The following is a 27,146-nucleotide window of genomic DNA, read 5'->3' as shown; positions in this document are numbered from 1 at the left end:
GTGTCTTTGAGTTTAAGTGCTTGCTTCTGTTCAAGATCAGGGGACAGGTACACCGCAGGTCTATTAAATGGAGGCGATTCAGCGTAGCCCGAGGCCAAGGACAAAGAAAGAAGGGAGGTCCTTTCTGGGCCTTGTGGGATGGTACAGGAGATTCATCCTGGAGTTTGCCTCCATCGCCACTCCACTGACCAACCTACTGGCTAAGTTGGTGAGGAACCCCCTACCTTGAACAGAGGACTGTGAGACAGCACCAGAACCATGAAATAAAAGATCTGTTCACGTTCGGTCCTGCAAATTCCTGATTTCACCCAGCGGCTCCTAGTTCAGGTAGAAGCTTCAGCAACAGGCATAGGAGCTGTTCCTCAGCCGCAAAATGTTGAGTTTGATACCATTGAGAAAGAGTGCCTTGCCGTCAAGTGGTCCCTTGACAGCATCCGGTATTACTTGCTTGGAAGGGAGTTTGACTTAGAGACAGACCACCGGGCCCTGAGCTGGATCAACTACATGAAAGACCATAATGCCAGAGTGACCCGTGGTATTTGGCACTACAGCCCTTCCGCTACAAGGTCCACTAAATACCCGGCAGAAAGAATGTTATCGCTGACTACCTGTCTCGGTAATCCGAATAGTGCACAGCCTGGAGAGGAGGAAGGTATTGTGAAGAAGGGGACCTGATGTGGAGGTGAAGTAGCACTACCACACTTTTTAGCATCCACTTACATTCATTTTCCCTCCGTTATGCTTTCGCTATAGAGAGACGGGTGCACACGCCGTTACTGGATTGTTTGTGCATATTGAGGGTGATCACTTGTGAATATATTGGATGTTTTATATCATTATCTTTCTGATTGTAATGTTTTTATGTCACAAATGGTAATATATTTGTAGTATATGTTTATTTATATGTGAATACATTTACCATACTCTCCTGTTATTGGTAGGCTTCTATAGGGGAGGAGTCTGGTCTTTAAAAGAGCACCCAAAACGCTGAGACTTTGTCTCTCGGCTGGATGAGTGAGTTAGCTACAGAAGTGCCACCATCGAATCAACACCTGTGAAGTATATAGTGGATAAGTGGACATATTTTTGGAGTTTGTTCTCTTTTGTGTTGGACGTATTTGTTTTGTTACTTTTTCCCTTCAGCACTTGTAAATACTTTGCACTTCGTGGTTGTTTCACGCTACTTCAGTGTAAATAAAGTAAACACCATCATTGCACCATAGTGTAGCTGCGAGTTGGACCATTATTATTTTTTATAACGTCTCGCACAGTTCCATGTCCAGAAGGTGGGGAGTCAAACCCGCTTTTCTACAGTTTGCGTTCCAATTTTATTATTCTGAATACTGTTGCTCTCTCTCAGGCCTGACTCTTTTAGTGCCGTATTTGCTCACCAGAAGAAACCGTTGGAAAAAGAGCAAAATCAGAGTGTTTATCTTAGGAGACCAGCAGACCATGAAGGAAGACCGTAACGAGTGAGTGTCAATGATCATTATTTCTTAACTAGACAGTTTTGATATGCAGACAAGTCAATGTGTTCCTCATTTCAGCATGAAGATGCTGTTGAAGAGATTCCGGCTGGAGATCGAGGACATCGTCGTGATAACAGACGTGGATAAAGCTCCTCTAGCTAAAAAGTGAGAAATGTGCACAAATAAACATGCAGACAAAAACATGTAGGTTTGTAGTAACTGTTGTGGTTTGCTTCCTCTCTACTCCTGTAGTTGGCAGCAATACGAGGAAACCATCGCCCCCTTCATGCTGAGTGAAGAACAGGCTGGAGGAGACGTACCGGAGCTCAAGAGACTGAGTCCATGGAAAGTTTCCAACAAAGACCTGGAGGCCATAAAACCCAAGGTGTGTGTGTTTATGTGTGTGTTTGTGTGTGTGTGTGTGTGTGTGTGTGTTGTTGTTTTTCCTTGGTTGTACGAATGTTAAGCGAATATACATTTTTTTTCATGCTTCACACATTATGGAAACATTACTTTTGAATATTCTCTGAATGTTCTGAAACTAGACGAATGTTCAATTGAAAATTTCAGATAAAAACATTCCATAAACGATATATAAATAAGGTTTTTGTGCTAATGTTTTGAGAACATTATTAAAGACTGTAATTATTTACTACTTTGAACATTCTGTTAATGTTACTGGAAAAAGTGTTTGTTCATAACTTGGCAGAAAGTTATGAGAATGTTCCCCGTTAGCTGGGATCCATCAGTTCCTCTATTTAACTGTCTTTTATTTTCAGGTGGAGAGGTCGGTGAGACTAAACGAGATCATCAAGAAGAACTCCATACATGCTGCTTTAGTTGTAATGTGAGTATAGATTTGATATAAAATGAACAATAAAATAAACACTAAAATACAATTAAAACTAATAAAAATGACAAAAACAACTTTACAACACTTTATAACACTTTTGTAACACTTTACAAAAAAACATTTCAAAACACTTTTTATTTGTTCATAAGCACAGTTTGTATTTGTCTGTAAAACTAATTATGAAGCATCTAAGAAGGTGGTTGATTGGTAGTGTGTACGTTTAATGTGTCTCCTCATCAATAATGTTTGTGTGTGTGTGTGTGTGTGTTTCAGTTCTCTTCCAGTCCCTGATGTCAACTGTCCCAGTTCTCTCTATATGGCCTGGGTGGAAGCGCTGAGCTACGGCATCCACTGTCCCGCTCTGCTCATACGAGGAAACCAAGAGAACGTCATGACCTTCTACTGCCAGTAAAACACTCACGTTAACGTGAGTTCATCATTAAACACAGTTATCACTGCAGGTGAAGCTGCTGTCAGTTCCAGTCATGGGAAGATTTTAAACTTGCTGCTGTGAATCAGACCTCTTGAACTGAAATGAGCTGCTTAATCATCTTGTACATTGATTGTATTACTGTGGATGTATATTTATATCATGTTCACTTGTCTGTGTAATCTTCGAGAATGTCAGGTCACACTGATTCGGCTTGAAATAATACAATAGAAAAAGAGTAGAAATACAGTGCAGTTATGCTGGTGGATGGAAGCAATGATACTAGACATTTCATGCAATTTAAACAAGACAAAATTATAATATTTTAAAATATGTTTATTTGTTCTTGCTTTGTAAAATTACATTTCATAGACCAAAATATTATAATGAAAATTTTAGACAATTTTACATTTTGACTGCATATAAATACTAGATTATTATGAATTACAAGTATGTTCTTGATCTGCTTTTCAATGTGAAAAAATATAATTTAGCACAATGATGAACATCTCAATTTCCATTGATTGTCTCATTACACCAAGTAGGAAAAAAACATGTTATAAACGTTGTTCAATCACATGGAAATTAAAGATTTTAAGCATCACAACTTACAGAATATACCACAGCTGAAATAAACACAGATTGCATTGAGTGTTTCTGTTTCTGTGTTGTGGCCCCCTTTCATAAAATTCAATGAAGATATTACAGTATTTATCACATAATTAACACATAATTACACTTTAACTCTAGCAACTTCAGCCCTTCACCATACACTACCTTGAGATAGACATAGGTTCGAGTTCACAGCAAAAAGAAAAATTAGAAATACAACAATACATACTTTATAATGAGCTTTAAGCAAGAGGATAAATGAGCAGAAAGAATAAGGCAAAACACACATTTGATATACTGAAAACATATACATTTACAGTAGCCTCAAATATATTTAGATTTATACAATGGCATGTCATGGGTTCAATTCTCAAAGAATACACTAACTCATGTAATATATTTAATAATAAAGTGTAATATAATATTTAATATATAATACATGTCATATAAATTATATGAACATATTTTAAAGTGTGATAAGTGTTTGAGGCGGCTGTAGCTTATTTTAAAAAAAAAATTTGTATAGCAAATGACAAGCGAAATCTATGAACTGCACATGGCCAAGTGAGTCGACACTTTAAGGCAAGACACTATAGGTAAAAAGGGTTTAAAAAAGTAATAGATATCATCAACTCATAGTTTTTCTGAAATGTTATTTAGAAATATGCATATGAGGCAATATGTAATGAAATATGCACTAAATTGCATACATTTCCAGAACATAAATCAGAACATTGGATAAAGCCAGGTTAAAACGTATTGTTTGATTTTGTTGACATGTTACAGATAAAGGTTTTTATAGAGGGGATTTTGGATATCTCTTTTTACCACAGCTTAAATCAGAAAATACTCTTAACAAACAGAAAAAAATAATTTTCACTATGTTTTTAGTAATAACATGTTGTATAAAATGATATGAATGATATATGAACAAACCCCTCAGTAAAAACCTTTAGAATATAGATAAGAATAAAACTGTAAATTTTGGTGTATATAAGTGCTTCTGAGGTCTAGATAAAAACTTTTTTGCGAATACGACTTTTAAAGATATGCATTGTAAGTGAAATCTACAGATGCAAATAGACAAAATAAAACAAAATAAACACTTAAAAGTATATGTTGAATATATATATATCTTTTTTTTAGGATGTCTGAAATAAGACATTTTATAAAAAGCAGACTAGCCAAAAAATCTCAAAATTTACCAGTGCATGAATAAATAAATAAAACTATGTTTCGCCTGTAGTGTTTTTGCCTTAAAGAGCCAGATAAGCGAGTTAATCACGTGAGACGTTCACTGGCAGTAGAAGGTCATGACGTTCTGCTGGTTTCCTCGAATGAGCAGGACGGGACAGTGTAGACCGCAGCTAAGCGTGTCCAACCAGGCCATGTAGAGAGATCTGGGACAGTCTGCCTGCGGTACGGGGAGAGACCTGAAACACAGGGGTATTAATAATTAACAGATGTGTTTACCCTCCAATTATGATTCTTAACATTTAAGATATAAATGATTTATGAGGCTCCAATATTATCAGATTGTGCTTTCTTTGTGTATGAATCACATATTGACCAGCAGCCAGTAATGGTTAATGGTCTTACAGTCAATACTCACACTAGAACCAGCGCGGCATGCTGCGAATTCCTCCGTATGATCTCGTTCAGATGCACTTTTTTCTCCGACTATCAAAGGAGGATGAAACATTTGAGCTGCCAAGTGGGATTTATGATTGAAGCAGGACATTGAGGTCAAGCACACACACACACACACCTTGAGTCTCAGTGCGTCCATCTCTTTGTCCGTGACTTTCCACGGACACTCTGTCCTCTGCTGTTGCGCCGTCCTCTCGTCCAGCTGTGCCTCGTTCAGCCTGAAGGGGGCGAGCGTTTCCTCAAAGCGCTTTGTACTAATGATGGACAAAAGATGGACAGAGAAGTTCTGTTCCTGTGTTTGGGTGTTAAAAGTCTTATGTTTCACACTAAATTCACCCCCGTTAGGGGTAAACCTACTTTTTGGCAAGCGGTGGCCGATCGCTGTCCGTCATCACGATGACATCATGAACGTCCAGTCGGAAACGCTGGAGCAAAGTCATCATTCTGAGCAAACGAAGACATTTTATTAATAAATTAGTTACTCAATATATACGAGTACTGACAGCTTTTATGTACATTCAATATACAAGCAGGCTTACGATACAAGACACTCGTCGCCATAAACAAATATGCTTTGAATTTTTGAGGAGCTTGTACTTGTGTAGTTTAATGAAATTGAGGGCAGATTCCAATTATGCAGATTCCAATGATTCCAATTATGCAGATTCCAATGATTCCAATCATTCCAAAGATTCCAATGATTCAATGACTCTACTAATTCTGTTGTGTCAAATAACTGATGATTTGAAGATTCTAATGAATGAGTCTGAATTTGATGATTCAGATGATTCATACAATGACAATTGTGGTAAAATATAATACTAATTCATATTAACGATTCTGATGATCCGCATGATTTGAAATAACGAGGTCTAATGTTCTTGTTAATTCTGATAATTTCAATGATTATAGAGTAAGATATCATTTGATCTGGGGCGAATTTGATCGAGAAATGCTTGAGTTCACATTGAGATGCCTGACTTTTTTGATCTCACACTTTGGTATCTTGGCAAGTCTGAGCACAGTTTGAGACATTACTGAGATCTATGAGAGTTATTTTTCTCAAGAGAAACATTGGGAGACTTATTTAACCTAAATGCTGTCTAGAAGAATTAGCTGAGATATTCAAATATCCTCTGTCATAATGATTCTGATGATTAAAGATTCACGAGTCTCACTCTTTGCGTTCGTTCTCCATGGTTTGCTGTTCTCCGATGATGAACACTCTGACTTTGCATCGTCTCCAGCGTTTCCTTCTGGTCAACAGGTATGGCACTAACAAAGTCAAACCTGAGACCGAGAGCGAGGAACACATTACTCAATCGTTTAAACTTAACTGAAGGGTTATCAAACCCAAATGATGCCGACTGAAGCCTGGTAATGATTACAGTCCGTATCTCACCTCCATCGTCAGAGATCCAGTACACGTCAATGGTCTTCTTCCCTTGTTTATTCTGGAACACAGTTTTGATATGATCGTTCACCGCGCTCTTTGTGTTGTCGACGTCTATGAGGGAGATCAGACGAGAAGAGAACAAAGAAGTGAGATAAGGACTGAAGAACAAAGAGGAGACACATCGACCGGTTTGAGTTGATTCACCTGAATCTGCGTCTGAGTTCTGCTGATCCGACTCGATGGCCTCGTCCATCTCAAAGGCCTGATTGACTGTCACAAACACAGGACAGAATTACCTCAATAATACACAGGTACATTAAAAGCACACACACATTAAAGCACACACACATTTGCACACGGGACATACCCTCAGTCTGTAACTCGTCTCGGATGTCCAGTCCGTCCATCATGCGCAGAACACACACTCCGTGGTTGGAGTCGAAAGAATCACTAAAACCAAAGAAAAATACGTAATTTCTGCTTCCGGCAGAGTGAATCTCACAAAAACATATCCACATTTCAATATTTTACATAAAAGAAATGAAGCCTTTTTTTTAGGACCATTAACAAAATGAAGCACATTTTGCCTCCACAATTGTAAATGGAAATTTTCTTTAGAAAAGGATACTTTACAGTGTTTTATATTATTATAATTAAATATCACCATAAATTAAGTACATAGAACAAAAATATACAAGCAGACTTATGATCACTATTCGGTTTTAAACATTAACATTTATTTGTAAAGTAACTTGGATTTATGTTGTTAAATTAATTTATTGACAGGTCCTAATAATTCGGATGACTCTCCTGATTCTGATATTTCTTATAACAAATTGTACAAATTTTCCTCCAAATTTAATTTATGCTGACTTTTTTTTGCGTTACAGTAAAGAAAATTGTATGTTATTTTGCATTACTAATCTACTTTACCAGTAAAATAAATAAATTCACTTTTTTTTGCATTCCAATAAAGATAATGATTTTATCTTTTCTTTTGTTTTCTTATTTTAGCCAAATATAGTTTGATATTTCTTTCTGGACAGATCTTGGGCATTATGAGGTAGTTTTGTCTCACTATATGGTGTTGATGTAGTCCTCTATGACTTGACTGCTGCTCTCCAGCCAGTTCATCTTGAATCCCACCACCAGTATATTCGGCTTCAGCTTTCCCAAACCAGAGGCCTTAAGAGGGGAACATGATCACATTTTCTACATTACATAAAAAATAAATAAAAAAAACTCCCCCCAAAAACCAGCATATAGTATAAAAATCACTGGGCTTTATGCATGAAACGTCTCGGGTTACGACTGTAACCCTTGTTCCCTGAGGAGGGAACGAGACACTGCGTCGTTGAAAACGACTCTTTGGGGACGCTCCCTAAGCGTACGCCTCTGAAGTATGAATGAAACTAATCCAATCCTGATTGGTGTTGCGTCGTGACGTAACATGTGACGGCATAACCGGATGCATAAAAGTGTCGCCGGCGCACACACACATTAGCCTCGCGATGAAGCAAGCCGCTCCCAGGCGTTAAGGGGCGTGGCAAGACGACGCAGTGTCTCGTTCCCTCCTCAGGGAACAAGGGTTACAGTCGTAACCCGAGACGTTCCCTTTCGTAGGGAACTCGCACTGCGTCGTTGAAAACGACTCTTTGGGGAACGAATACCCACTAGGCCACGCACCGAAAAAGCCTGTCCTAGAGTGAAGTTGATCTCAGGCACTTAAGCTAGGACGAGAGCACTCGTGCGCCAGACGCACTAAGGAGGTGAAGACAATAAAACCTGATGAAAGTGTGCAGGGTAGCCCAACCGGCTGCCTCACAGATCTCCTGGAGGGGCACTCCCGAACGGAGGGCCCTAGAGGACGCCATGCCTCTGTTAAAATGAGCCCTTACGGCCAAAGGTGAAGGCAAATTGCGCACCTTGTAGGCCTACTTATGGTTTGTTTGGATGCCGGGAGCCCCTTATTAGGTGACCCAAAACACACTAACAGTAGGTCCGACCTCCTCGAAGAAGAGGACCCCTCAAGGTAAATACTCGGAACCCTGACTGGCAGAGCAAAGGAACCTCTCTTCTTCTGCCGACACATGAGGTGGAGGATGAAATGCTCGCAGGACCATGGACCTAGCCATGTTAGAATGCACTTAAGGCACATAGCCGGGTCTCGGGTGCAGGATGGCCTTAACTCTGCCGGGGGCAAAACCCCAAGCAAGCTGGCGTTAGTGCCAGGGCTTGGAGATCTCCCACTCTCTTAATAATTTTAAGAAACAGCTAAGAGAAAGGCTATCTTGAACGTGAGGTCCTAGGCGAAGCCGACTGGAGGGATTCGAAGGGAGCCAGGGATAGCCCTTCGAGAACCACCACCAGGTCCCAGGAAGGACCTGACCTCCATGTACCATGGAGAAATAGTATGACCCGTTGGTGCCTCCCCAAAGGCCCATCACTCAGTGGTGCATGGACCGCCGAACTGGCAGCCACGTACACCTTAAGTGTGGACGGGGAGAGACCCGCAGAGAAACGATCTTGAAGAAACTCCAGAACTGAAGCCACTGGGCAGTTAACTGGATCTAACTCATGTTCTCTACTCCAAGTGGAAAAACCTACCACTTGAGGCCATATAATCTCATAGTAGACGGAGCCCTAGAGCTAAGTATGGTTTTGACCATCTCAGCTGATAGACCGGCATCTAGGTACTGGACCCCCTCAGGGGCCAGACCCACAATTTCCACAGCTCCGGGCGAGGGTGGAATATTGTGCCCTCCGCCTGAGACAACAGATCCCTCCTCAGAGGAATCTGCCACGGCGGAGCTATCAGAAGTGAAAATATGTCTGAAAACCATACTTGGGCCGGCCACAACGGGGCTATCAGAAGAACGGACCCTCTCCAGGACTCCCGGGAGCAGAGCGATCGGGGGAAAAGCATACAGGCGAAGCCTCAGCCAAGCCTGTACCATGGCATCCAACCCCAGTGGGGCTGGATGAGTGAGGGAGAACCAAAGTGGACAGTGGGACGTCTCTCGAGACGCAAACAGATCCACTTCCATTGGTCCAACCTCTGCCATATCAACTTCACCACCTCTGGGTGAAGTCTCCATTCCCCGGGCCTCAGCCCCTGCCTCGACAGGATGTCTGCTCCCTGATTCTGAACCCTCGGGACATATATTGCTCTAATAGATAATAATTTCCCCTGGGACCATAGATTAATCTGATGCGCCAGTCTGGATAGAGGGCGCGATCTGAGTCCCCCTTGTCGGTTCAGATAAATTGATGTCTGGGAGGAAGCTCCTCGGAGCCCTGAACACAGCCAACATCTCTAGGCAAAATATATGCCAAACATGTTGATGGTTCTGCCACAGACCCCTGGCAAAGCGGCCATCCATGACCGCGCCCACGCCAGTGAAGGAGGCGCCTGTCGAAACGGTTTTCCGGCGACATGACGCTGCTAACACTGGCCCTTGGGACAGGAACCAAGGTTTCTTCCATATTAATTAGGGAAACGAAGGCATCGGCGCGTAACCCTGATTGTTCGGAACGGATTCCCCCTTGGGGAAATCCCCTTGGCTATCAGCCACCACTGAAGGAGCCTCATGTGTAGAAGGTCCAAAAGGTATTATGTTGGACACAGCTGCCATGAGGCCCAGCAGTCTTAGAAATTGCTTTACAGTGATGGCCTGGCCTAGCTTTATCCCGGATGCCATGGCCCAGATGGACTCGATACACGCGGAAGACATATGTGCCCACATTGTATCTGAGTTCCATACCACGCCCAGAAACGTAGTTTTCTGAGCTGGTACCAACACGCTTTTCTTCGTGTTGAGTCTCACCCCCAAGCTCGGAATACGGCCAAGGACGACATCTCGATGCCGAACTGCCATTGCTCGAGACTGAGCCAGAATGGGCCAGTCGTCGATTCAAATAAGTGTGAGGATGTCCTGAAGCCTCAGTAGGACCAGAGCTGCATCCATACACTTGGAGCTTTTGTGAGGGGAGAGTGCTAGGCCAAACAGAAGAACCCGAATTTGGTACGCTTCGCCCCCGAAAGCGAACCTCAGGAACCTCCTGTATATTGGAAGGATGGAGCAAGTATGCGTCTTTTAGACCTATCGTGATAAACCAGTCCTCGGACCTGATTTGATTCACGATGAGCATCTTGAACCTGAAGCTCCTCAGAGAATCATTTAAGTGACTCAGATCTAAAATCGGCAGGAACCCTCCATCCTTCTTTGGAACTATAAAGTACCGGCTGAGAAATCCGGACTCCCTGTCTGGAGGAGGAACCCATCATATGGCCTCTCTGACCAGTAAAGAGTATACTTTTTGTTCCATCACCCAATCCTGCTTATACGCAGGACCCATGCAGATATGTTGGGTAAGCGTTTGACACGCTTCAACAAAATCTATTATGGGAACCAGCCCCTTGAGGCTGGTTTCGGGTAGTCTTTGAGCATTGTTCTCGACCCCCTGAAGCAGATGACCGGCAGGGATTAGTCGAGACCGATTTTGTAACCATAGTCAATGCCCTTTTTCAAGCTTTTTGGAGCAAACACAACAGTATGCGTTCGCTGGAAACTGATGTGGCCCGAAGCGTCTTGGACGGCGGGCAACCACATAGTTTTCCTGAGGGCTCCGCTGTGAGAACAACCTCAGTTGCTCTACAACGGGGGGGGGAGGGAAAGGGTCTAATTTTTATTTCAGGTAGAACCTCTTTCCTGAAACCCTCTTGCCTGAAGGACGGCCCTCAGGTCATCCTTCTGATCAAAAGAGCGAGATAAATTTATCTGTTGCCAAACTCCAGAGGGAGGGGCTCTAGAGGAAGGAGTGGGGTTTATCCCATGACTTAGATAATTATACAAGTCAGGAAAAATAAATAAATCAATAAAAATGGTAAGCTCCGGCGCTGATGTTGTGATTGTTGCTGCAGGAAGTGTTCACTTATTTCCTTTCTTAGTTATTTATTAAGCGCTTCCTGTCTAACATGTGGCCAGTTAATTTTCATCTGGCCACAGCACGGATCACAACACGCTATAAGCCTCGATGTTGAAGATTTTTTATTTTAACATCGGGTGCTTGTCATGGGCAGAAGAAGCCGCATCGCGGGCTTAGAACCATTCGAATGAGAAAGTGCCGCAGCAGTCTCACTCTCATCAGCAAAATTCATATTTTATTATTTATTTTATTTACGAACCCCACGATCTGAGTCGCGGACCTGAACAACGGAGAACGTGAGCTGGCGAGTCTAATTCACGTTCATCCGCCTCGATGCTGAACACACCCACTCCCTCAGAAGCAGATAGTTCAAACATCAGGTTCTCATCACGGGCAGAAGAAGCCGCTGCGCGGGCTTCTGCACCATGAACGGGAGCCACAGAACCTTTAAATAGGGAATGAGAAAGTGCCGCAGCAGTCTCATTCTCATCTGCAAGATCCTATCGCGAACCCCGCGATCTGATTCGCCGCGCGCGAGCTGTGTGAATTTAACTCACGCTCACCCGCCTTAATGCTGAACACATCCACTCCCTCAGAAGTGTATAGTTCAAACATCATGTTCTCATCACGGGCAGAAGAAGCCGCAGCGCGGGCTTCTGCACCATGAAAGGGAGCCACAGAACCTTCAAATAGGGAATGAGAAAGTGCCGCAGCAGTCTCATTCTCATTTGCAAGATCCCCGTGAACCCCGCGATCTGAGTCGACGCGCCGCCTCAACGGACGCGGGACCCGAACCGCGGGGAACGCGAGCTGGTGAATTTAACTCACGCTCATCCGGCCGCCTCGATGCTGAACACATCCACTCCCTCGGAAGCAGATAGTTCAAACATCGAGGTCTCGTCACGGGCAGAAGAAGCCGCAGCGCGGGCTTCTGCACCATGAACGAGAGCCTTAGAACCTTCAGATGAAGAATGAGAAAGTGCCGCAGCAGTCTCATTCTCATCTGCAAGATCCCTTTGCGAACCCCGCGATCTGAGTCACCGCGCCGCCTCAACGGACGCGGGACCTGAACCACGGGGAACGCGAGCGCAGTACTGATAGGGAGTGTTTCACAGAGATCACAGACAGCCCCCTCGAGAGCTGCCCGTGCGTGTGTTACACTCCAAAACAATTCACACACAACTGATGATGCGTGTCCCCACTCGTAATATATTTTGGGCAGGGGTGCACACATCTAATGAATTGCTCACTCGCCATAATACAGTGACTGGATCAGACAGACAACACCAAATAAGACAGACAAAAACAGAGAGCGCTTGCTGAAGAGCGAAAGCTAATGTGTGTGTGCGCCGGCGACACTTTTATGCATCCGGTTATGCCGTCACATGTTACGTCACGACGCAACACCAATCAGGATTGGATTAGTTTCATTCATACTTCAGAGGCGTACGCTTAGGGAGCGTCCCCAAAGAGTCGTTTTCAACGACGCAGTGCGAGTTCCCTACGAAAGGGAACACAAGCAGTCATTATATGCAATGAACAAAATCACTTTTACATACGTAATAATTCATGTTAAAAAACGATTTGCACAGTGATCCGTTCTGCTCATGTTTCATGGACGAGGCTCAGTAAAGGTTTGTCACCTGTAGAAGATGCCGGGCTCCGTCTCTCAGACTGGACGCCTTGAAGGCCGTGTAGAAGGAACGCACCTTCCTCTGATTCAGCCACTTTATCATGTCAGAGGTGTTGCGCTGGGACACAACCGACTTCTCATCCTCCTGAAGAGACAATAACAGATCCATAATATTCAGCTCTATCCAGGGCAGAACGCTCTCATTTAGAAGTGTTTTATATACCAAGAAATTAAAAATAAAGCATGATGCAACTGGTTCTTACCATGAGAATGTCTCCACAAATCATCAAACTGACATTTTTGGTGAAAGAGCCCACGAAGTCCACCAGCGCTGGACGCAGATTCGGAGGACCCGTCAGAACTAGACACTGAGGCCTGAGGAGACGAACCGAACGAGTAAACGTGTGGTAACACCATGCCATTTAACATTTCATTTATATTCAATGAAAATTAGGCTGCTCAATGGGTTGATGCAGTAGATAATGGCACTAGAAACAATTTTTTTGTATCCACTATTTAAAATGTTTTAAAATGTGAATTTATGAGATTATAGATTAAATTATAACATTATAATAATTATGAGATACTAAAAAGTAATGAAAAGTAATGAGACAATGGCCTTATTTATGACACACTAAGTCTTAATTATGAGGTAAAAATGATAAAAAAAAAAAATCTAAATTATAAATTTTTGCTAAATTATTATCTTTTTATCTATTTTTAGCTGTTTATCTCATAATTATTATGTTTATATTGAAATGACTTTTTATCTCATAATTACAACAGTAAGTCATCATTTTGGTTTCTTATCTCATCATTTTTACTTTTTTATCTCATAGTTATGACTTAGAAGGTCATTATTTTGGCTTTTTATCTCAGAATTATTATATTTTATCAAAATAAAATATTTTTCTCTAATAATTATGACTTAGTAAGTGTATCATTTTGGCTTCTTATCTCATAATTGACTTTTATCTCATAGTTAAATGACTTAGAAAGTCATACTTTTGGTATCTTATCGCACCATTATAATTTTGTATCTAAAAATATACTTTTTATCCCATAATTATGACTTAGTAAGTCATAATTTTGGTTTCTTATCTCACCATTATTACTTTTTATTTTAACAATGACTTTATCTCATAATTATGACAGTCATCATTTTGGCTTCTTTTTATCACATAATTATGACGAAGTTAATAACGTTAATATCTCATTCACATCCCATTAAAAGGTCCTGTAGCCTCTGACCTGTAGTTTTTGACGTGATCTTCGACTCCCGCCAGAGACACGGAGTAGGACAGAGCCATGTTGTAGGTGCTGGCCTGGACAGACGAACCCCAGTTGACCTCTTGAACAACACGGACACATCATTACGGTCAGTAAAAGCTCACCGTTTCAATGCGATCTTTACTCTGATGGGTCATCATGGTCCTGCTCACCTGGTTTCTTGTAGGCCACGTAGCCGAATAAGAAGATGATTAAACCTAAAGAGATGAGCGCGGCCCACCAGGTGAGCAAGAACATCAGTACGACAGAAATAACGGCGCCGAACAAACCCGTCCAGGGGCTGTAATACCGAAACGATGGCCTCCATCCTGAGACGAGCAGCAGAAATCACCAGAAAACAGAGAGTAGAAGAAACAAACGTGATAGTATTTATATCTGGACTGAACAAACTTTAAAGTAATGCAACTCAAAGCAACTTCACATGATAATGAAATACTCAGTCTTCAAAATATGTACAGACTGTACATAGACTGATTTTCCTTTGGTATTTTGAACTCACCGGGTGAATTGGTGATGGAAGCGTGAAAGCAGCTGAAGTTGATGAGCGCGTATGAGCAGAGGAAGAAGTTGGAGATCAGAGGAGCGATAGTGTTCAGCTCGGCTGCCCAGATGAGAGGGAACAAGTGATTATACCATAAAACACATAACATACAGTATATGTGCACTCTAAAAACCCAACTCTGGGTCAAATATGGACAAACTCGGCTGTTGGGTTACACTTTTTAATTACATTTTTAACCCAACGTTTGGGTTTGACCATATCTGACCCAAAATTGGGTAAAAACAACCCAGCATTTTTGAGAGTGAATAAAAAGAAGATGTATTGTATTTAAATTGAAATTCATGTATTGTATTTAACATCAAGATTTAAGGGTTGAACTGTATATGAATGTTTAACTGGTCACTTATTTAAACACTTTTTGTCTTCACTAGTTCATTTCGGTCCTACGAATTTTGAAAGTATAAATATTTTAATATATAACATTGTATGCCCAGAAACTGCATAAACAAACACATGTGCATATAAAATATAAGAAAATACAGTATTATCGTTGAATAATGCAAGTTGAGATGAATGTAGCTTTATCAGATGTATTTTTGACTCACCAATCAGAATGAAGCACATGGCGATGATGTAACACAGCAGATAAGCTCGCAGTGGCTCGCTGTTTTTCCCATAACCCTTTCCAAAGAAGCCGATGTACGGGTAGATATTGTCCTTACAGAGACACTGTACCAAGAGGAGATGTTCAAGAGGCCATGTTCACTTTGATGAGCGTATGAAGTTACACATTAGCTATTATCTGTGTAAGGTGTGGTGTTCACCTGGAAGACTTTGGGTGCGGAGACGAGGAACGCAAGGGCGGACGACAGGGTGGCTGCGAATATGCCCGCGTAAATCAACGGACCAAAGCCCGACACCTGGATCAGAACCTGCGGATTTGAGCGGGAAACCTCATGAATGCACAATAAAGTTCATCTGTGTTGGAGAGAGCGATCCAGAACAGTATCCAACATGTTGACTAGATCATCTCTAAGGAAACTAAACCATAGAAATGTGTCCCCTGAGATTTTGAGGCAAGTGGATTTTGAATACAGCTTCACTCTAAAAAATGCTGGGTTGTTTCAACCCAATTTTGGGTCAAATATGGACAAACCCAAACGTTGGGTTAAAAATGTAATTAAAACATTTCCATATTTGACCCAAATTTGGGTTGAAACATCCCAGCATTTTTTTTTTTGAGTGTTCATTCATAAATAAATACATAAATATAGTAATTGAATAAATAAATATTTTAAATAAATACATAAATCATTATTAACTCTAGTAACCCAACAAATAAATGATGATTTACTTTATTAATGAAAGTAATACATAAATTAAAAATACATCAATTGAAATATATACCCAAATAAATGACAATTCACTCTAGTAACCTAACTTATGAATATATTTACATAAATACATTATTATATTATATTTATCTCTAGTAGCCCAAATACATTTAAATAAATAAATAAACTCTTGCAACCTAATTAACAAAAAATAAATACAATAATTGATACTAAAATCAATTTTAATAATGCATGATTTTTAAAGGTTAAAACAGCATTTCTATAAAGTACTGCAGAAATCATGTGATCACTGGCTGTTTTGGTTTATTAGAGCAACTCTAACCAACAGACCAGCCCATCTGACATTCACACACCGTATATAAGTTAGGCAGAAGTGAATCTGCTCACCTGGAAGTTGTTGGAGAGGCCGAAGGCGCAGGAGCCGCTCTGCTGGCACTCGGTGAAGTTCCAGCCCAGACTGCAGCTCAGACCGTCACACGCCTCGCTGAAGTTCAGCGGAAGACTGTCGTTCAGGTTCCCGGAGGCGTCGCGCAGAACACACGCTCCTGTGGGACAGACACACACTTTCAGAGACGTTCTCATGCTGCCATTATCACCAATGCACGCATTCTACATTCACATTCACAGAAGCTAAATTACTCGAGATGTTAAAGGGTCAGTTCACCCAAAAATTAAAATACTGTCAGTAAATACTCACCCTCATGTTGGTTATGGTTATGAAATTATAATACTATGTCGGTAACACTTTACAATAAGGTTCATTAGTTAACATTAGTTAACTACATTAGTTAACGTTAACTAATAATGAACTGCACTTATACAGTATTTATTAATCTTTGTTAATGTTAATTTCAACATTTACTAATACTTTATTAAAATCTTGTTAACATGAGTTAAAGCGCTGTGAACTAACATGAACAATCAATGAACAGCTTTATTTATATCAACTAACATTAACAAAGATTAATAAATACTGTAACAAATGTATTGCTCATTGTTAGTTCATGTTAGTAAATATATTAACTAATGTTTAATAAATGAACCTTATTGTAAAGTGTTACCACTATGTCTTCCTCATGCTCCTATTCAGTTTTCAACTGTATTTTGTTGTTGATGTGATTATTATTGTGTCTGTAATAACATCATGACTGAATAAAGAACTTGAACTTGAACTTGTTGTTACAACCCCGTAAGACTTTCCTTCATCTTCTGAATACAAATGAAGATATTTTTGATTAAATCTGAGAGCTGTCTCACTTGCTCCTCCATAGGCTTCTTTTGTAATTGAAACTTGCCGGCCCAGAAAGTTAGTAAAAAACATTGTTAAAATAGAGTCAGGACGTAGGCTCACTATTGGCCAGCATCACACACATGACCAGCGTCGGCCAAAAGTGAGCTTCCATTCTGACGTACAACCCAGAAGCGCTGCGCTGTTACACATCAACTCACTCAGAGGAACACACAGAAGAACATCAAGAGTTGAATAAATCGTTTTTGTTTTTTTTTGCTCACAAAATGTATACAATTGATACAAATTTATAATTTATTGATAAACTTAAGATTGAGCCACTGTAGTCACTTGGGCTATATTATTAACGATGTCTTTACTAACTTTCTGGGCCGGCAAGTTTCAATTACAATAGAAGCCTATGGAGGAGTGATCCAGCTCTCAAATTTAATCACAAATATCTTAATTTGTGTTTTGAAGATGAACAAAATCTTACGGGTTTGAACAACATGAGGGAGAGTAATCAGAATTTTCATTTTTGGGTGAACTATCCCTTTAAGTCTTGTTTTCTGAGAAAGACATCAAAATAAAGCAAGAAAAAGTATTTCCCAATGGGGTCAGAAAAAATAATCTTGTTTTCCCTTTGAATTGAAGGTTATTTTTCTGACCCCATAAGTCCCTTGTTTTAAGCATACACTCTTTCCCCCAGTTTCACAGACAAGGGTTAAGCGAATCCCAGACTAAAATGCATGTTTGAACTGTTTTAGCTGAAAGCAACTTGCACAGCCACAACTTTAAATATGTCATTGCCATTGTATTGTCTCAAGATGCAAACCAGTATTATTTAATTTTCTAAAACACGTTTATAAAGGCTACATGTCTTAATTGCACTAAGGCCTAATCTAAACTCTATCTGTGAAACCATGCCCTTAAGATTTTTATTTTTTTCCGGAAGTCGAGACTTAATATTTTATGTCAGTTTGCTTCTCAATAATTTTGATTAAGAATTGTTTTATATTTATGCTGGAAAACAAGACAAAAATACAGAGGAAAAACATCATTATTTGCAGTAAGTTTTGAATTTAATTCAGAAACAAATTGTCTCTTTAAATGCTCAATCTCTTTAAAGCTGGATGGATTCTGATTGGCTGTGAATGTTTTTATCGTTCATCAGCAGGAAAAAATTATAATTCTGAAAGAGATCCTAATGATGTCATTCCTCTGTGCCGTTATCGTTATATAGTTGTGATGTGGACTATTCTTTTATATTTAGAACGATATCTTTTTCGACTTTTGGCTAAAATCATCTGTTTCTCCAATATCACCACACAATATCAAAACTCCCAGTGTCACACGTTAAATCAAAGTCTTTATTACAAGACATGTGATCCAAACTAATGGAATATAATGTTAAAGACAATTCTTAAATAATAATTGTTATCCTTATTTAATGCACCAAATATGCCGTCTGCAAGTTTCTCATTTTCTTTGCAACCATGAGTAGCCCGTTATTAGACTTATTATGAGCTGGAAACAAATGGACTTATTGACCATTGGTGCTGATACTCACTTCCTCTAGTGGAATATGAATTGAGTAAAATTAGGTAATGAACTCTGTAAGTTCTGTTAAATACTCACCCACAGTTGCAGATATGGCCAGATAACTAATGGTGGTGCAGAATATGGCCATCAATGTCCCTCTTGGGATGGCGATCTCAGGCTCCTGAAACATTCACAAACACAGCGTTCGATTAACACCATATTTGTCTTTTCAAAAAACCTGAGAGAAAACGTAAAGTTTATTCATTCATTCATTCATTCATGCACTTATGCTCCATAAGAACCATTAATAACTCAAAGCTCAGTAGCGTCACTTCAGTTTGGACATGTTTGCAGATGTTCTTCACCTTCAGATCGCCGGAGATGTTCGCTCCGGCGAGGATCCCGATGGCAGATGGGAAGAAGATGGCAAACATCCGGAAGAAGTCGCCGTCTGGCCCTCTCCAGGCCGGGAAGAGGTTCTCCAGGAAGATCTCGCCTGGCAAAAACAATGTAGATATCAAAATACATTAGTTATATTGTGCAAGGTCATTTCTGGAGTGAGTTTAAAGGGGTGGTTCAGGATTTTGGACATCGGACCTCATTTTCAAGTTAGCCTAGTTGTTATTCATCAGTGGAGACAGTTTTCAAAAATGTTCATCCAGTCCTTCCAGTTGCATAGTTCGCCGATGCTAGGCTAGCGCGAGTCAACGGTATAAGCTAGCCTGCCATTAAAAACTGTTTTACCCACTCCACAGTACACCAAAATCAAATAAATGATAACGCCAGACTGTCGATGTAAATGTCTGTTGAGAGAATAATGTTAGAAATCAAACTACCCTTTCATTGCATTGCAATAGTTACATTTTGTTCCCTGTATTTATTAGCACAGTCTACAGCAGCGGCGGAGTGATATTAAGTTACCTAGGCAACCGAGAGAGTCTCCACATGACGCAAGTGTATTTACCTGCCGCTGACACTCATCACTACAGAAGCAGAGTAAGAAGAGTAAGATTTTACTAAGAAATCAACACAGGACTATGGCCACGTTTGAAAGCCATGCCAATGTTTCAGACTTTGGAGACGAGGAATGTGTTTTATTCAACGAACTGTACAGTATGAGCCGGAATACACAGACGAAGAACTAATCGAGATGGATGCTAAAAGGGCAGAAATTGAACTGTAACGTTATCTCCACTAACGCTGTCATTGTCATTCTATCAGTTATGAAAGGGACTAGCTTCATAGATAGCTATAGTAGCCTAACAAAAGTTATTACCTGTTCATCTGCTGTTGTTGGTGCATATGGAAAGACGGCTGGAACTGCATTCCTTGTCAGTGACTTATGAACGTTTCGATTATGGGGGTTTTCAAAGTCGTGTGGTCTAAAATAATCACTACAAATTCGCAACTTTAATAGTCTCTGCCGGTGTCTCGTTGTCCAAGCCAGCAGAAAGAAGTCACAGTTGGTTCCTTTCTGGGTCTCTCAATGGAAATTTGTGGAAACTTTTTGCATGACCATCTATTTGGTTTATTTTTACAATTTTGAAATGCACAACGAATCACCATGTTGCCAATTCCTTAGTTTACAATCAAATGTTTTTCAATATCGTTGTTCATGGCTACTACTAGCTAGCTAGACGTCCCGTCTGTAGTGCGCGCTTCTGTTCTGTGTTTACTTTTCGGCGCAGTACTACTAACCGGAGCGAAGTAAAATTCCGCCGCTGCTGAGAAACTAGTTCCTGTAAATGTAATGCGATCATTGAGATGTAAGAGTACCGGTGAGTTACTTTGATTTCTAACATTATTCTCTCAATAGACATTTACATCGACAGTCTGGCGTTATAATTTATTTGCTTTTGGTGTACTGTGGAGTGGGTAAAACAGTTTTTAATGGCAGGCTAGCTTATACCGTTGATTCGCGCTAGCCTAGCATCGGCGAACTATGCAACTGGAAGGACTGGATGAATTTTTTTGAAAACTGTCTCCACTGATGAATAACAACCAGGCTAACTTGAAAATGAGGTCCGATGTCCAAAATCCCGAACCACCCCTTTAAAGGAAAAGTTTAAACATCTGTCATTATTCATTCTCATTTTGCTTCAAACCTGTATGCTGTTAATGGACAATCTATCCAACTTTATTGTTGTTTTTTCTTGGAAAGTTTTTTTTATAGTGACACCATAACATTTTTATAGGGACACCATCATTTTTTTATAGAACACTATAAAATTAGTCTAAAGCTTTGTGTGTAATTTAAGTCACAAATTCAAAAACAAAATGTTGTACTTTTCTGTAACACAACTTTTCAAGCAACTATTGCATGAAGCTTTAAACCCAGACAGCAACATAGTGTCGGCCCAGATCCGGGCCACATCTGGTACATGTGGATCTGGGGCGACTCTACGTTGCTGTTTGGGAAGCTGTTAACTTTATGAAAGTGAACTTTTTCTAAACCTATCAAACTTTGAGGATCTTGACAAAGAGATATTTTTTGGTCGTTTGACACTCACTGCGGTAACTGAAGATACCCATCGACTGTTTCTGGGGAGTCGCAGGAATCACGGTGCCAACAAAATAGTTGATGAAGGCCACCATAAGAACCAAGAAGAACAGGATCTGAGTCTGTGAGAGAATGAAAGCAGAAGCCTTGTGAAGGAAAGCACTACACTATGAGCTGATGAAGAAGCTCACAGTTCAGAACAAGGGCTTTGTGGAGCCTCTAGAGGAGACCGAGGGAACTGCAGGGTCATGAGATTCGGATTCGGAGATTAGTACGGCTCAATATCACAATACATTAAATTCAAATGTATCATTTTCAAATAAATAAATGCATCAAATGTTCATTAATGTGATTAAATAAGAAATAATAATAATATAAGCATTCAACAAGTGATCATAATGCATTAAAGGGTGAAAGGTTAGCTTTTCTTGAAATCTCAGATAAATAAATGAGACCAAATGGATTCAGCTGACAAAAAAGGCCAAGAACCCTAAAGGGACATTCAAAAAGTACTGTAAAACGCTTTATTTTGAGGAATGTACCTTCGCCTCCCACTCCATCCCAGCCAATGAGATGAGAAGCAACATGGTGACTGTGATGGATCCTATAATTCGGACATCATTGACTGAATCCACAATTTGGGAGTCAAGCTCCTGTTGCATCATAAACAAACATCACATCACAATCAGCAAAAACACAACATTATGTCATGCAACAAAACGACTGTGTTGGTTTCTTACAATGAGAAGATCTCTGACCGTCTCGGAGAAGCCCACCGTGTTGAGCGCGCAAGCGAGAGCGTTGGCGAAAGAAAACACCACGCCGATGGGACCGCCCAGCTCCGGACCCAGTGTGCGGGAGATCATGAAGTACGCGCCGCCTGACGGGTGGAGGACAGACACATGGACAACTGTGACTAACGTGTCTTGAGTGCTTTCTAGAGATGTTTGGTCTAAAAGTCAAGTCACCTTCACTTATATAGCGCTTTTAACAAAATGGACTGTTTCAAAGCAGCTTTACAGTGATAATAGGAAATTACAGTAACAGAGATTGTTTTGGCTTTACAGCAGCTCTAGAATAAAGTTATTGTCCAGCTAAAGTTAGTTTTGATTGATTCACTTGCATTGTAAAGATCATTAGTTATTAACTGAAAACAGAAACCTTTTAATGTGTTCTGACCATAAGAGTTCCCATAACACACGACGTGTCTATTTTGGTAATTTCATGACTTATTAATTGATAGCGCAACTACATTGTTGCATGCTTGTAATTTCATTACTATGAAATTGAAACCTCACAACTTTGCCAGTATGATCTCCTAGGTTTATGGATATGGATAACCAAGAATGTTCCAATTATGTACTATATTCGTAATATTTTGGTAATTTCATGACTTATTGGCAACGTAACTGCAATGCCATGTGCCCATGATTTCTTTACCATCAATTCCATTTTTATTTTCTGATGACCAGAATTTTCTTATGTGTGTAATTAATGTGTCATTAATGTGTAATTAAACGGCAGTCACAAAGTTTTAATTTCCTTTTAGATGAAATGTTCTTTTCTTTTCACCAATTCAGAATGATAGAGCCCGAAGTTGTTCAAAAGTAATTTGATTTCTGCTACTGGATTGGATCAAATCTTTGGATCAAATGGGTTCTTCTTCTTCTTAAAAAAAAAGGTTTTGGTTTTTGGTTCTGATCTGGACCAAACCCACATTTCAAAGCTTCTCAGTAGGATTGGGGTTTGTGTAACGCTGCAGTTCTTTGCTCAAATCGCACCATGAATATGAAACAAATGAAAAATCGGTTTCTTACTGGTTACATCACCAATTACTAGCTTTTATAAATTTTCCTTGTACTGATTGTAACTTCGTAAATTACTTTTCGATTACATGTAATCTAACCAATTTTTTTGGGGGGTTGTCTTTCAATTCATCCTGACCCCAGCAGAAGTGTGGATTCAGGGTGGATATTAGGAACAAAAATATAATACAACTAAATTGCATTAGAATCATGCAGCATACATATTTCTTTATGTTTTGCATTTGACTTGTTTAACTATTACAATGATAACGTAAAACAAGTAGACATTATGTTAAGACTTTCAGCACAGTAAAGGTAAAGTTTTTTTTGGGTTTGATTATTTAATGGGGACAATATCTATCATCTCTTTTTTATCATTGTATATTCACTGTATATCAGTCATCTGGACAAGTTGGAATCTGGATCAAGTCATCTTCATTTATATAGCGCTTTTAACAATGTAGATTGTTTCAAAGCTGCTTTACAGAGATAAACGTATAAGGTAACAGATTGTTTTGGCTTTATATCGGTTCTTGAATAATGTTATTTTCCAGCTAAAGTTTGTTTTGATTGAAATTGGATCAGATAGATACAATCCACAATTTGCTTTGAAAAATTATTTCGATCCTGGTTAAACTTTTTGTCTGTAGATATAACTCCCATTTTTCAATTAGAATGTATTGGATTTTTTGCCTCAATCGCTTAGAAAAAGCAACAACACACAATTCTCTGCAATAAGCCACATCATTATACACACACAGCACAAACAGTGAACGACGAGTTATGCAGAAGATTAAGCGTCATCATCGCCGATAATCAAAATCACAACAATCTGATCATGTCATGCTCTTGTCACGTGACTCACCAGAAGAGACTCTCCCATTGGTGGAGATGGCAGATACTGACAGTGCCGTGATGGACGTCACAAGGACTGACATCAGTATAATTACCCATGTAAGAACTAAAGTAGAGGAAAAAAGAAAAGAAAAAAATAGGACACAATGTCTGTACAGAGCTCCAGTTCAAAGAATAGACACAACACATCAAAGATAAGTGGCCATCAGAGATTACACACACAGTTCTGGGAAGTCCTTCTGTAAAATATTTTCACTGGGAATTTCTTAAGCAACATTATCTTTCCTAAAGTCAATAGCCTGTCTGGCCTGTGGTTCTTTAAAGGAAGTTGTTTTATTGCATCGCTCAGATGGTTTATCTTGGACTGTCTTTTCCCGAGTCACCCAAAAGTACTCACGGATTCCTGCTTGGGATGTGATCCAGGACAATCGCAGGAACAGAATGACTCCCCAGATATTCAACATACAGCGAATCTGAAACACAACATCAGAGCATGAATGCATGTGTGCCCGTGGCCGTTTGCAAGCCCGAGTGTGTATTTGTCACTGTTTCTCACCATAACCCCGGTCACCCATCCAAAGCGCACTGGTTGGGAGGTCTTCCCTCCTTTTCCGTTTTCCTCAGACTCGTTGGCACTCTCTTGAAGAGCCGAAAGGCTTCCCGTACTCGAGACGCACGTGTTACTGCAAGATTCTCCATCCTAAACCAATATATACACGCACATTTAAACCACAAAGTTTAAGTAGGCATACATACAATGTGAAAAGTTGCTGCCTTAAATTATTAAGTCATCTCAAAGTCATTAATAAGTGACTTAAAAAATGAGTTGAATCTTGTTTAACTTAAAGGGATAGTTCACTTTAAAATTAAAATTCTGTCATCATTTACTCACCCTCAAGTTGTTTCAAACCTGTATTAATTTATTTCTTCTGCTGAACACAAAGAAAGATATTTTGAAGAATTTCAGTAACCAAACAGTAGTCTGTACCCATTGACTTCCATAGTATTTTTTGTTCCTACTATGGAAGTCAATGGGTACAGACTACTGTTTGGTTACTGACATTCTTCAAAATATCTTTCTTTGTGTTCAGCAGAAGAAATAAATTAATACAGGTTTGAAACAACTTGAGGGTGAGTAAATGATGACAGAATTTTAATTTTAAAGTGAACTATCCCTTTAAAAAAAGTTGAAAATTGCTTAACTTATTTCTATGGGTTTAAGCAATGTAAAAACATGTTGTCATAACTTATTGATTATACTTGATGTCATTTTTTTACTTAGTACACAATTATTCAGCTGATGATCTTGCAGTTCCCGGCGTTACAGTTTCGGGACTGCATTTCTAGAACTTTTTTTATGTGGTCGTACTTTATACTATTTTATAGCATTTGCTATTCAGCTGAATTCAATGATTTACTTTTTTAATTTACCTTTGTCGCCCTTTGGCTTTTGGCTTCCTTACTTGGGGACACTTAATATTCAACAATATTATTGATCCTGCATTGACACAATTATATGAGAACTGAACTGAGCTGGACGATGGCATCACGTTTTTCTCAAGAGCGGCTATATGTATAAATTAATTAAATTGATAACTTATTTACAACAAAAATGAAACATCACTGAATTGCTGGACCATGACATTATTTTCTTCTGGAAACCAACTTTGTTGCATTATTTTCCTGTTATCTCTATAAATCTGTTTTGAAACAATCTGTATTATAAAAAGCGCTAAATAAATAAAGGTGACTAATTAATTATTCAAATTGAATTTATATATTGTGCTATTCAACTCCTAATCCTATACATAACCGTTGACAACCCTCTTGACATTTAAAAAAAAATGTGTTTCCTTTTATTAGACTCTGGCTATAAATGCAGTTATCTTGGTTTTCAACTCGAAAGTAAGCTAAGGAGCGTTGTAATAATTAGTTCCCTTGTTTAAGTTCAACAAAAATGAGGGAACGGATTAGTTCAAGGTGGCCACGATTTAGGCTATACTAAAACGAGGGAAGAAATGAATAAATCCTGGTTAAAAATAAGATTAAATCAATTTAATAATTTCCGTGGCTATCGTTTTTTGCGCCTTCTTTTATGCGGCCCCATCGGATGGACTGGATTTGGTTAGGTGGCGCTGTCACATAAAACTAGGGCCCTATAAATGCGGTCCTGAAACTGCAGCCTCTGGTACTTTTCTATTGTTTGGAGGAGCGACCCACATCGCAAGCCTTGCGCAGCGTCTCCAGCGAGGGTCTGCTGCGCCGGATGCGGCCCGTGGCAGTGGCGTTGGCGTAAAACTCCAGATGTGGCATTGCATCCATGGGGCTGTATATGGAAGGTCTCCGATTGTCCTGCCTTGAGTTCAGAGCTTCAGACGTCCGCCGTGCCGGTGTCTCCACCGTGATGGTCGTCTCGCTGCCGGTGCTGTGAGAGGAGTAATGCGGCGGAGCCTCTTCACTGACCGAGAAGCGACCGGGGGGCAGGTTCTCTGACCCCGCCATCCTGCGTTTGGAGAAGCGCTGACCCATTTGTGCACGCTCAGAAACACCGCGTCTGTGAAGTAAAAGATAATGCATTTTAGCAGTAGGTTTAGATCATGGGTGGCCAATCCTGCTCCTGCCGACCGACTGTCCTGCACAGTTCATCTCCAACCCTAACCCTAATCAAACAATGAACGTCTCCAGGAACACTTGCACATGAAAGGCAGGTGTTTGATGAGGGTTGGAGATGAACTCTGCAGGACAGTCGGTCGGATGGAGCAGGATTGGGCACCCCTGCTTTAGACCTATTTTTTTTATTACATTTATAACTATTATGAGTTATATCCAAACTTTTTAAAAATTCTACACTACTTCTAATGTAATTCTACATCAATCAAACTTGTGACATTGATATCAACTCCTTGTATGGACAGATTTTGCTTTGGGCAAACTAAGCTTTAAGGGGGAGAAAACAAACAAGAGGTTTGATTATTACCCCCAAATATTTAAGAACTTACTTTATGTACTTCTAATGGTTGACAGCTGATGTCCTCTTCTTTAATTCCTGAATGAACGTAGAAAGAAAATGAACAGAGCACAAAACCACCAACAATAT

At 40.0% G+C, this 27,146-nt stretch overlaps 3 protein-coding genes across 3 annotated transcripts in view; 2 read left to right on the top strand and 1 right to left on the bottom strand.

Annotated features, from left to right (window-relative positions):
- Window positions 1-3,404, top strand: part of LOC306988081 (uncharacterized protein) — a 34,091-nt gene extending 30,687 nt beyond the window's left edge. The window contains exons 48-52 of the mRNA XM_079592809.1: window positions 1,361-1,472; window positions 1,548-1,634; window positions 1,722-1,854; window positions 2,249-2,316; window positions 2,596-3,404. Of these exons, the coding sequence (XP_079448935.1) occupies window positions 1,361-1,472; window positions 1,548-1,634; window positions 1,722-1,854; window positions 2,249-2,316; window positions 2,596-2,734 (539 nt within the window). The 3' untranslated portion in view covers window positions 2,735-3,404. The remainder of the gene's footprint in view (window positions 1-1,360; window positions 1,473-1,547; window positions 1,635-1,721; window positions 1,855-2,248; window positions 2,317-2,595) is intronic.
- Window positions 1-27,146, top strand: part of LOC306992573 (uncharacterized protein) — an 868,003-nt gene that overhangs the window by 92,062 nt on the left and 748,795 nt on the right. The gene's annotated exons all lie outside the window — the stretch shown is intronic.
- LOC306989574 (solute carrier family 12 member 3-like) lies at window positions 4,659-27,086 on the bottom strand (the record flags this gene model as incomplete). Its single annotated transcript, XM_079595424.1, has 27 exons — window positions 27,049-27,086; window positions 26,270-26,603; window positions 24,606-24,749; window positions 24,447-24,522; window positions 24,060-24,155; window positions 22,130-22,269; window positions 21,932-22,042; window positions 21,400-21,511; window positions 19,255-19,385; window positions 18,986-19,070; window positions 16,507-16,664; window positions 15,589-15,696; window positions 15,370-15,493; window positions 14,762-14,863; window positions 14,415-14,570; window positions 14,224-14,323; window positions 13,236-13,347; window positions 12,983-13,117; window positions 7,489-7,595; window positions 6,778-6,860; window positions 6,615-6,680; window positions 6,417-6,521; window positions 6,193-6,304; window positions 5,372-5,458; window positions 5,133-5,268; window positions 4,977-5,044; window positions 4,659-4,797 (listed from the first exon to the last, which is right to left on the bottom strand). The coding sequence occupies exons 2-27, from the start codon at window positions 26,576-26,578 to the stop codon at window positions 4,659-4,661; spliced, it is 3,102 nt and encodes a 1,033-aa protein (XP_079451550.1). The 5' UTR covers window positions 26,579-26,603; window positions 27,049-27,086.

The sequence above is a fragment of the Phoxinus phoxinus genome (genome assembly GCF_949152265.1).
Source record: "Phoxinus phoxinus genome assembly, chromosome: 2".
Classification (NCBI taxonomy): domain Eukaryota; kingdom Metazoa; phylum Chordata; class Actinopteri; order Cypriniformes; family Leuciscidae; genus Phoxinus; species Phoxinus phoxinus.
This window is presented reverse-complemented; position numbering and strand designations above follow the sequence as displayed.